Here is a 12,367-nt window from a genome sequence, read left to right as displayed (position 1 = left end):
AAAGAGCCAATGGGAAGGCTAGAACTTTTTTAAAATTGAGAAAGAAACTTTCCCTTTGTCTGTTGTTCTCTCTGGGCTGCAGGGACATGGAGCAGCAATGCTGTAAGTAGCTTTAAGTCAGGTTTGATTATAGATTATCAATTCATACCTTGAACCTACTTATCTGAAGCCTCAGATTTGTAAGTAAAATTAGGTAATGTCTAAAAAGACACGATTGGGGTTATTTCTTATTGGCTTCTGGACTCCTCTGTGCTAACCCCTGATGCTTTTGTTTGCTTGTAACCTTTAAGCTGAACCCCCAAGAAAGCTATTTTGGGTGCTTGATTTTTGGAATTGTTCTTTTAAAAATCTAGCAAAAGCCTAAGTTACAAATGTATTTTCTTTCTCTCTTGTTTTTAATAAAATTTACCTTTTTCAAGAACAGGATTGGATTTTTGGTGTCCTAAGAGGTTTGTGCACATGTTGTTTAATTAGCTGGTGGCAACAGGTAATTTCCTTTGTTTTCTTTCTCAGCTCTTCCCCAGAGGGGAAGTGTGGGGGTGAAAGAGCTTGAGGGTACCCCACAGGGAGGAATTCCCAAGTGGATTTTTGCATTTGGGTGATGGCAGCATTTACCAAACCAAGGTCAGAGAAAAGCTGTAACCTTGGGAGTGTAATACAAGCCTGGAGTGGCAAGTATTAATTTTTTAAATCCTTGTGTGCCTCCACCTTCTGCACTTTAAGTGCCAGAGTGGGGATTCAGCCTTGACAGTATCTCATTGTGGTCCTGGTCGCAAAGACTGCACTGGGTCATTTAATTGTTATAGGCAAGGTTGAGTGGTTGAAGTTACTTTGAAAAATGAATGTACTATAAATTAGTGATTACTGCAGCTCTGGAAAACAATCATTTGGCGACGGAGTCCATAGAGGGCCTAATTCTGCTTGCTTTACTGATGGAAGTAATCCTATTTAGGACTAATTGGAATTTTTTCATGACTATTTTAAACAAATTTTTTCTGTTTCTCATTGAAATTTCATTCCAGTGGAAAATTTACAGCCATCCAGTCTCTGCATGTAATTAATGGGAATATTTGTGAGTAAAACAAGCAGTGTGAAGCGACTAGTTATCACAACACAGCAGCACAAACTTTAGTTGTTGCTATACTGTCACCAGGACTACCTCCTACCCCACATTAACAGCTCTTAGTGAGTCTCACAGTGCTATCCCTGCTTCTTCATGCTAGATTACCAAGGAAGCAGTCATTTTATACACAGGAGTGGACAATTCAATCAATATTCTTGAAAATCTATTATTGATATATAAGGGAAACCTGTTCTTCTAAACTTTTATTAGCAGATTACAGAGTAGAAGAAACCAAATTCTACAAATAAAAGCAAATAAAAAACCCATTAACCCAAGAATAAACCATCACTTTCAAACCTCTTTTAAAAACCTGGGTTGTCCAAAGATAAGATCCAAGTCCCCACCATGATATATAAAGTGCTGGTGCACGGATCCCTGCCATCACAGCACTACAGTCACTCTAGCATGGAGGGGCAAGAATATTCCTATAATGATACCGTATTTAAATCTGAATGCTATTATTCTACTTGTTCTCTTTCAAGTCACCCTGGCTGAAGTATCACACTGTAATTAAAGCAATGGCAGAAACAGCTTCACCAAACATAGCAACTTGCCATTGAATCAGGAATGGACAGTAATGACAAAGACATGGGATAAGAACCTCAAACAGATTGTATGGATACATTTTGTCCAAGATAGGGCTATCTACCTCTGACAGGTAACTGAGGGTTCTGTCTTTTATATTTTGGTAATATTTGTGTAGCTTGCTGTCATAACTATAAAGAGAAGGGTAACAGCTCTCCTGTGTACAGTACTATAAAATCCCTCCTGACCAGGAGAACGGTCCTTCAAAGTAGGAGACCAAGTCATGGTCTTAAAGGCGCTCCAGGCCCATAAAATGGAAGCATCGTGGGAAGGACCATTCATGGTCCAGGAGCGCCTAGGAGCTGTTAACTATCTCATAGCCTCCCCCACCTCCAACATAAAGCCTAAGGTATACCATGTTAATTCTCTTAAACCCTTTTATTCCAGAGAATTAAATGTTTGCCAGTTTACAGCCCAGGAAACAGATGACACGGAGTGGCCTGAAGGTGTCTACTACGAAGGAAAAAAGGATGGTGGCGTGGAAGAGGTGAACCTCTCCACGACCCTTGGACATCTGCAGTGACAGCAGATCAAGGAGCTGTGCACAAGCTTTGCACCAATTTTCTCAGCCACTCCAGGACGGACCGAACGGGCATACCACTCCATTGACACAGGTAATGGTCACCCAATTAGAACCCCACCCTACCGGGAGTCACCTCATACCCAAACTGCTATACAAAGGGAGATCCAGGACATGCTACAGATGGGTATAATCCACCCCTCTAAAAGTGCATGGGCATCTCCAGTGGTTCTAGTTCCCAAACCAGATGGGGAAATACGCTTTTGCATGGACTACTGTAAGCTAAATGCTGTAACTCGTCCTGACAACTATCCAATGCCACGCACAGATGAGCTATTGGAGAAATTGGGACATGCCCAATTCATCTCTACTTTAGACTTAACCAAGGGGTATTGGCAAGTACCACTAGATGAACCCGCTAAGGAAAGGTCAGCCTTCATCACCCAGGCAGGGGTGTATGAATTCAATGTACTCCCTTTCGGGTTGCGAAATGCACCCGCCACCTTCCAAAGACTTGTAGATGGTCTCCTAGCGGGATTGGGAGAATCTGAAGTTGCCTACTTCGATGATGTGGCCATTTTTTCTGATTCATGGGCAGAGCACCTGGAGCACCTGGAAAAAGTCTTCGAGCGCATCCAGCAGGCAGGACTAACTGTTAAGGCTAAAAAGTGTCAAATAGGCCAAAACAGAGTGACTTACCTGGGGCACCAGGTGGGTCGAGGAACTATAAATCCCCTACAGGCCAAAGTGGATGCTATCCAAAAGTGGCCGGTTCCAAAGTCTAAGAAACAGGTCCAATCCTTCTTAGGCTTGGCTGGATATTATAGACGATTTGTACCCCACTACAGCCAAATCGCCACCCCGCTGACAGACCTAACCAGAAAGAAACAGCCAAATGCAGTTCAGTGGACTGATGAGTGTCAAAAGGCCTTTAACCAGCTTAAGGCAACACTCATGTCTGACCCTGTGCTAAGAGCCCCAGACTTTGACAAACCGTTCCTAGTAACCACAGATGCGTCCGAGCGAGGCTTGGGAGCAGTTTTAATGCAGGAAGGACCGGATCAAGAATTCCATCCTGTCGTGTTTCTCAGCAAGAAACTGTCTGAGAGGGAAAGCCACTGGTCAATCAGCGAAAAGGAATGCTACGCCATTGTGTACGTGCTGGAAAAGCTATGCCCATATGTTTGGGGATGGCGTTTCCAACTACAAACAGATCATGCTGCACTACAGTGGCTTCATACCGCCAAGGGGAATAACAAAAAACTTCTTCAGTGGAGTTTAGCTCTCCAAGATTTTGATTTTGAAATACAACACATTTCAGGGGCTTCTAACAAAGTGGCTGATGCACTCTCCCGGGAAAGTTTCCCAGAGTTAACTGGTTAACAATTGTTCTTGGAATGAAACCTATTGTTAGTTTTTATATAATCAGTAGTATGTCTAAAGGTACATGCGTCTTATTAACTCTGTTTTCTCCTAGAACTCCAGGAAGAAATCACAGCCAGTATGGAACCGAACGTCCAACACTATCTGTGATTTGGGGGGGCGTGTCATAACTATAAAGGGAAGGGTAACAGCTCTCCTGTGTACAGTACTATAAAATCCCTCCTGGCCAGAGACTCCAAAATCCTTTTCCCTGTAAAGGGTTAAGAAGCTCAGGTAACCTGGCTGGCATCTGACCCAAAGGACCAATAAGGGGACAAGATACTTTCAAATCTTGGGGGGGGGGGGGGAAGGCTTTTGTTTGTGCTCTTTGTTTGGGAGTTCGTTCGCTCTTGGGACTGAGAGGGACCAGACATCAATCCAGGTTCTCCACATCTTTCTAAACAAGTCTCTCCTATTTCAAACTTGTAAGTAAATAGCCAGGCAAGGTGTCTTAGTTTTACTTTGTTTTCTCAACTTGTAAATGTACCTTTTACTAGCGTGTTTATCTTTGTTTGCTATACTTTGAACCTGAGGCTAGAGGGAGGTCCTCTGAGCTCTTTAAGTTTGATTACCCTGTAAAGTTATTTTCCATACTGATTTTACAGAGATGATTTTTTACCTTCTTTAATTAAAAACCTTCTTTTTAAGAACCTGACTGATTTTTCCTTGTTTTAGATCCAAGGGGTTTGGATCTGTATTCACCAGGGAATTGGTGAAGGTCTCTCAAGGCTACCCAGGGAAGGGAATTAGCTTTGGGATGGTGGCAGCGGACCAGACCTAAGCTGGTAGTTAAGCTTAGAAGTTTTCATGCGGGCCCCCATATTTGTACCCTAAAGTTCAAAGTGGGGATACAGCCTTGACACTTGCCATGCCAATAATTTATTTATTTCAATTAATTGCATCACTCCCTTAAATCATAATATTACATATATCAGTTATAAGATACAACATATCTTAAATTTGTTGCAAAGTATTTATGTAACTGACCAGGACAGCCTATACAGTGTGTCTAAGGAATTAAGAGATTTTTACTTTTTCAATTATTGATCTTGAAAAGATGATTTTTAGCACCTCTGCCAATGAAAGGATTTTTATCTAACACATAATAAGGAAGTGCCCATGAAAAGTAAAACTAGCCTCTTTTTCCGTAGGTCAGTAGAGAAGTCAACTTCCACCACTAGGAAATAAACCTAAAAGACCAACTTCTATTTTCAGGTACTTTGTCATAATAAAGCAGATGTAGCCCAATGTCTGTACTTGTTATGGGCTTTGGTCTATCTTAGGTACTGATATGGTCTCCACTGCCAAAGTATCCACGCACTTCACAATCTCTAATGTATTTTCCCTCACAACACACTGTTTACAGACAGGAAACTGAGATACAGAGAGGCTAAGTGACTTGCCCAATGTCACACTGGGAATCTGTGGCAAAGCAGGGTCTTGTACCTAAGTCCTAGGGTACTGCCATAGCCATTGTATCATCCTTCCTCACCTTATTCTCCCTTTGATGCATTGCTTTGAATATACAGGCTGTCCTTGGTGAAGTCAGTTCCTTGAATGCATCTAAGAGCAGGATTTGTCTCTTATCAAAGAGAGACCATATAATCGGATGTGGTTGATCAACACCCAAATCCCTAGTTCTAATATTTTTAGTAGTTTTAGATGATTCTAATATATTTCATAGTTAAATGTGTTGGTTTCCTCATTTTAGAGACATAGCAAGACCTTAATAGAGTTAAATGTTTAGGTATATTTTATGTTTTATAAACAGAACATAAAATATATCTGTGCTATTTTTAGCCATTCCTTTCAGTAACTAATTGTAGCCATACTTTGTTGTTTACACACTGTTAGTAAATAGCAGTACCTACTAAAAATAAACACCTGCAATTCTTAAGGCATTATAATAGTACTACTCCAGAAGGAAATAAATCCTTTTAAATAGTCCCCATTAAAAAGAGTTCACTAAGTTTCCACAGCAGGAAATAAGATATAAAATAAAGCTATTCTCAGCCAGCTACCATAACAAAACAAACTATTACAACATTCACTTCCATAGATAGAACAGCCAGCACGAGCGATTTCACCAGTGATTTCACAGGGGAGACCATCTGCACATAGACATCCCTGGTGACTATTCTGGGAAGGTTCAACCAGCTGGTGTTGGACACATTTGTTACACACCAATGCCAAATTGTTCCTTTGAGTCATGTACACTTGGCTCTAACTGCTTTCTGTGCAGTATGGGGTGGGGCATGCCAGCTAAGCATCTTGCTAACAGCATCTAGTGGTAGTTATCCCTGTCAGGGGTGGTTTAGATATTAGACTAACATTGGGGTCAAAGGTATGTGGGAATGAGAGGTGGTGGATTCCCCTCCCCTCCCCCCAGGAGATTCGAAGAAAGCAGATTTTAAGAACCAGTGACTGAAGGATGAGGGGCAAATCTCTCAATGAGCTGACAGCTGGTGCAACAGTATGCATCAGCACTATGCTTGCTGGCTGCTAGAGTGCCCAGCTAGCATGTCCTGAAAGTACAACTATATATATGGGGGGAGGGATAGCTCAGTGGTTTGAGCATTGGCCTACTAAACCCAGGGCTGTGAGTTCAATCCTTGAGGGGGCCACTTAGAGATCTGGGGCAAAAATCAGTACTTGGTCCTGCCTAGTGAAGGCAGGGGGCTGGACTCAATGACCTTTCAAGGCCCCTTCCACTCCTAGGAGATGGGCTATCTCCATTAATTTTTCTGGTTAAAAGACAGGGAACAAAGGGTAGGAATAAATGGTAAATTCTCAGAATGAAGAGGGGTAACTAGTGGTGTTCCCCAAGGGTCAGTCCTCGGACCTATCCTATTCAACTTATTCATAAGTGATCTGGAGAAAGGGGTAAACAGTGAGGTGTCAAAGTTTGCAGATACTAAACTGCTAAAGATAGTCTGCTTTGGACTTAACTGTGAAGAACTTCAAAAAGATCTCACAAAACTAAGAGATCGGGCAACAAAATGGCAAATGAAATTTAATGTGGATAAATGTAAAGTAATGCACATTGGAAAAAATAACCCCAACTATACATACAATATGATGGGGGCTAATTTAGCTACAACAAGTCAGGAAAAAGATCTTGGAGTCATCGTGGATAGTTCTCTGAAAATGTCCACGCAGCGTGCAGAGGCGGTCAAGAAAGCAAACAGGATGTTAGGAATCATTAAAAAGGGGATAGAGAATAAGACTGAGAATATATTATTGCCCTTATATAAATCGATGGTACGCCCTCATCTCGAATACTGCGTACAGATGTGGTCTTCTCATCTCAAAAAAGATATACTGGCACTAGAAAAGGTTCAGAAAAGGGCAACTAAAATGATTAAGGGTTTGGAATGGGTCCCATATGAGGAGAGATTAAAGAGGCTAGGACTCTTCAGCTTGGAAAAGAGGAGACTAAGGGGGGATATGATAGAGGTATATAAAATCATGAGTGATGTGGAGAAAGTGGATAAGGAAAAGTTATTTACTTATTCCCATAATACAAGAACTAGGGGTCATCAAATGAAATTAATAGGCAGCAGGTTTAAAACAAATAAAAGGAAGTTCTTCTTCATGCAGCGCACAGTCAAGTTGTGGAACTCCTTACCTGAGAAGATTGTGAAGGCTAGGACTATAACAGAGTTTAAAAGAGAACTGGATAAATTCATGGTGGTTAAGTCCATTAATGGCTATTAGCCAGGACGGGTAAGGAATGGTGTCCCTAGCCTCTGTCTGTCAGAGGATGGAGATGGATGGCAGAAGAGAGATCACTTGATCATTGCCTTTTAGGTTCACTCCCTCTGGGGCACCTGGCATTGGCCACTGTCGGTAGACAGGATACTGGGCTAGATGGACCTTTGGTCTGACCCGGTACGGCCTTTCTTATGTTCTTATGTACAAGACCCACAGTGATAGAGCATACCTGGTAGAAGTTGGCACTACTGGGGGTTGTACTCCTTCTGAGGGGCGGGAGAAAATAACCGGGGACTGGATCCATTGTTTATTTATCTAATCTATCACCATAGTATCCGACAGCTCTTAGTGTGATCATATTTACTAATCTTCCCAGGAAAAAACCCTCAACCCTGGAATGAGATGCAGCATGAAAAGTTTCAGGAAGAGGGATTTCATTTAGGGAAACTTAGGGGAGGTTTTGAAAATTGAGTTGAATAAAATGGAAACTTGGAATTAATCTTACATATGGAGTGACTACTGCAACTCTGTAAATGTATATGAAGTATACACCTCTATATACACTGTTAAAATATTTAAAATTATTCCATAGCAAAAGAAAAAACAGAATCATTGCAAAAAGTAGACATTAAAAATGCACATCACAGAAAAAGAACTACTTAGATATGTCCAGCATTAACCCAGAGCCAAAGTCATCAAAGAACAAATGCTTTTAAATGGGGAATTAACATTTTCCAGTGATGTTTATCCCAAGGCACCACTGATGACCAGAAAGCTAGCTGTTCAAAGACCCCCAAATATTAGTAGTGAAATTTAAATGAAAAAACTGTTTACTACCGTTCAGAGTCTTTGATGCTTGCTCTTCTCAACAAGGGGATGGTGAAATGGGACATTCAGACTGCATCCCCCAACAACTTTACTGTGCTCAAGAGCTTGTGCTGTGCTTTATGCAATTATTGACAAAGTGCAGAGCCCTCTATTTGCTATAGCTATGCACTGGTTCAAATGATTAATTACATGGGAATTTATTTTTACACAAGCGCAGAATCCTAAATCCAAATAAATGTTTATTGGAACCTTCATAACTGCAGTAATAAAGAGCCATTAGTTAGCTTGCTATTATAGTGCAGTACACATTGATGTGTAAAAATAAGTATATAAGTTTGCTGTTTTATACCAGGCTCACTTTTTGTTTCTAGGTTTGGGCCCAAGTTCTCTGTCAGCCCAATTACCTTTGGGTGTAGCAGTGGGGAGAAATGGAAGGGTCTACCACAGAGCTGGTGAAGGTGCCCAGATTCTCTGGTTGGTTCTGTGCCAGCCCTGACAGAGTTTAGAGAAGCCTAGACTTCTCTGGTTGTTGAAGTGAGGATTTACCCAGCAGAAGAATCTGAAGAAGAGAGAAGAGCAGAAGGAGGTGGTGCCTGGCTTGGGAGTTTCTGGGGTACATAGGCTTTCCAATGAGTGGAACTGCAACAGCACCTGAACGTGAAAAGATGGGTCCCAACTCTGAGGCCCTTATCCATCTGTTATCATCTAAAGGATACTGTGTGCCTTCAGCAGATCCCCCTCACTCTGAGGGGTAGTGAGGAAGAAGACCTCACCATGTTTTGGGGAGAAAGGCAAATAATATTTAACATAGGTTTTGCAAAGAAAAAAAAAAGTCTCTTCTGAAATGTCAGTCATCTAAATTACAGGAAATTGCATTAGGTATCTGAGACTAGCCAACGTACATTTCCTTCGACTCTCCCATTCTTGTGTGTATATGCATCAGTACAGATTCTCCAGCTAGGGAGAAATGGGGGCAGGGAACACTAAGGATTGCTTTACACATTGCACACACAGATGAAATCATTTCAGATAATTTTGTTCTCTGCAGGTCCCCTTCATTATTTCTCCTTGCTGACATCCTGTTACCACAAGGTATGTTGCATCACCACATAATGTTATGACCTGTGATGACAGCCACCCAAATTAGTGAGCTCCCTTGTCTATCTTGATTTGCTACAAGCACTATGTAAATGTATGCTATCGGAATCTGAATCCCACAGAAAGATATTCCTCACAGCTGCTGTAAATCTTATCGTCCAAAGTCAAACACTATGTCTCCATTATGGTTTGTCTTTTTACATGAAAGCCAAACTTGTAAAAATTATCAGCACATAGTCTCGGATTAAATACCAAACCTCTAGTTTATCTTAGAATTCTATGCCACAACATGCATTTTGAGATGCATCCTGCATTTTAGGAAACATGCTAAGGGAAACCTATGACAACTTCAAAGCTTTCAATACATTGCTTAGGGACTGTATACTCCTCTACAGCCTGTACAGCATGTGGCACAACAACTCTATCAGTTCTGTCCAATAATTAGGACATATGATAAGATTAACATTGTTCTAAACTCACCCCAGCCTTGGGTTTAGCTCCAGAGCCAGCCATTGGACATGGAGATGTTAGGTCAGCAGCATGGATATCAGGAGGCAAGTGTGTTTGGGAGTGACTTATTGAAACAACGTCTGCTCCACTTGCAGAGCCAGATTCCAAATCCTGTCAAAAATGATACAAATCTCTTTAGTACATGTTAACATGGAACTGTTTAATGCAGGTTACTATGTTATTTAAATAACATAAATAACAAGTGTTTATTTAGGCATATCCAAATATAATATATTTTTAATTCTGTAAGGTAACAGCAAACATCCCCTTGTTCTCTCTCCTCCCTTACATGTGCACTCTTTCGCTTTCATTCTTCTCAGTTAAGGTGGTTTGCATTAGCTGCTGTGCTGAAATTATAAATCACCACTAACATCAAAGCTATTATTCCCCTAAATGGGAGGGTGTAGAGTTAAAAAAAAACATCTAAGAGTTGCAGAAGTCTGGCATTATTTTCTAATGTTTAGTGTTTCCTGTGTATCTTGGGTTTTGCGCCCACCTTCTTTCTCTGGAAGCATTTGCAAGCTCAGTGAACATCTGTAAATCGTTATACAGATGAGGTGACATCATCATTTAGCAGTTTGTGCAATTCAAAGGTGCAGCTTCTTGTTATTTTGGAATTAAATTAGTATGGGATGCATTTGCCAAATGTAGTCTTTGGTTAAAATGCCTTAACTTTTTAGGCCAAGGGTTATATTCACATTTTAAGAATGTAACAAAAATAGTGTATTGAGGAAATAAACACATCCTTTTAAAAATACCATGTAACATCTAGTTGAGACAAAGTAAACATAATAATTGCTTTGGAAACAAGATTTTTATACTACTTTGCACAATACTCACAGGCACTAAGGTTTATAGGAAATCAGTGATCACATGTAAACAGTACAGTATCAGAATAATGCTAATAATCCAGTATTTCATATTTTGAATCCCTCTAAAGGCTCAGCTAATGTTTTTCATTCTGAAGGCAAGCATCATCACTAATTATCTTGTAAAATTAGTTACTGTTCTTCTACACACATATGCAGGTGAGTCAATGTGATAACTATGAGTGTGTGTATCAAAGTGCATGATCAAGCTTTCAGTCATCTAAGACAAATGAGCTGCACCATATTACACTGCACTTGGGTGTGAATAGTAATATGTTTCAGGTTCACAGCAGTTTTCCATGCCCCCTCCCTGGATGCCATTTCCAGCTTTCCTTCCCAAGAGTCCATCTCCAATCTATTCTCTTTTTATCCTCATTCCAGGGTTCCACCCTCTCGGCCAGCAGTTCTCAACCAGGGGTCTGGGGCCCCCTGGGGCAATGCGAGCAGGTTTCAGGGGGTCTGCCAAGCAGGGCCGGCCTTAGACTCACTGAGGCCCAGGGCAGAAAGCCAAAGCCCTGCCACACAGGGCTGAAGCCCAGGGTCCCAAACCCTGCCACCTAAAGCCTGAGCAACTTAGCTTTGTGAGGGCCCCAGTTGCCTTGCTTGCTACCCCCTAACGCCGTCCCTGGATTTTATGTGCAGAAAAATAGTTGTTGTGGCACAGGTGGGGTGTGGAGTTTTTATAGCATGTTGGGGGGGAGTGGGGCTCAGAAAGAAAAAGGTTGAGAACCCCTGCTCTAGGCCATCCACCTGTGACTTCCCAGATTCGCTTCTCTCCCATGCCACTTCTGCAGTAGCCCGAAGTCACATCTCCTGTGAGAAGGCTCCCAGTCTGTGAGTCCTGCCCCTGTTCAGGGAACTTCCCTCCAAGACCAACCCCTTGCTCCTGGGCTCAGCTTCCCACAGACCTCCATTTAGGCCTGCTGCATAAGGGCTTCCCACAGTGTTCCTCACTGTCTGTGAGATCCAGCCTCTAGCATTAACCCTCTTGTTCTGGGCTCAGCTTCTCTGAATCAGGCTTGTTCTTCCCCTTGTTCCTAGGGGCCTCTGTGCAAGCCTGCCTGTAACTCAGCAGGGATTTCCCAGCTCTGACCAGTCCTCACCAGCAGCCTCCTTCACTTTTTGTTCTTCCCAATGCCTCTCTGTTTCAGCTGTCCTCTGCTGCTCCTGTTTCTGTCCTTCCCTCCTCAGGAAGCTCTCATCTGCTCTTTTCTGTCTCTCCCAGACAGCTCTCACCTGCCCCTTTCCTCCTGATTCCCCACTCTCTCAGCCTCTGTCCATTTATATGACACAGATGCCTACTCTTAAGTCCATTTGGGAAGCAGCTGATGAGTCCCAGGTGCACTGGACCCTGTTCCCTCTTAAAGGGGCCAGCCACCCTCTGGCAATGTTGTATGCATTCTGGGTTTCATATCTATTTGCATAATTATTTTCAGATACAAACACGTGCACTGCTAGGCCTCTAGAAAATGTTAAAAGGCCAAACCAAATGAGCACACTTAGCCACCTCTGGAAAGCTCACTAGGTGCGCCCACTGCCTCATGTTGTTTTCTTGGCTAGCAGAAGTATACCATGTAGCTATTTGGGGCTTTTTACATGCTGCCTTCCAACAGGCACCCCACAACTGACAGCTGTAGAATGCAAAGCAGGATGATAGATATTATGGCTCTCTCATTATCGTATCATATATTAAACTCA

General features: G+C 42.0%; 1 protein-coding gene across 3 annotated transcripts in view; it reads right to left on the bottom strand.

Annotated features, from left to right (window-relative positions):
• DLC1 (DLC1 Rho GTPase activating protein) overlaps window positions 1-12,367 on the bottom strand; it is a 391,881-nt gene that overhangs the window by 277,302 nt on the left and 102,212 nt on the right. For all 3 annotated transcript variants that reach the window (XM_065596882.1, XM_065596883.1, XM_065596885.1), the window contains one exon: window positions 9,771-9,911. In XM_065596882.1, coding sequence (XP_065452954.1) covers window positions 9,771-9,911 — 141 coding nt within the window. The remainder of the gene's footprint in view (window positions 1-9,770; window positions 9,912-12,367) is intronic.

Source organism: Chrysemys picta, chromosome 5, assembly GCF_011386835.1.
Source record: "Chrysemys picta bellii isolate R12L10 chromosome 5, ASM1138683v2, whole genome shotgun sequence".
Lineage (NCBI taxonomy): Eukaryota > Metazoa > Chordata > Testudines > Emydidae > Chrysemys > Chrysemys picta.
The sequence above is the reverse complement of the archived record's forward strand: the minus strand, read 5'-3'. Positions and strand labels throughout refer to the sequence as shown.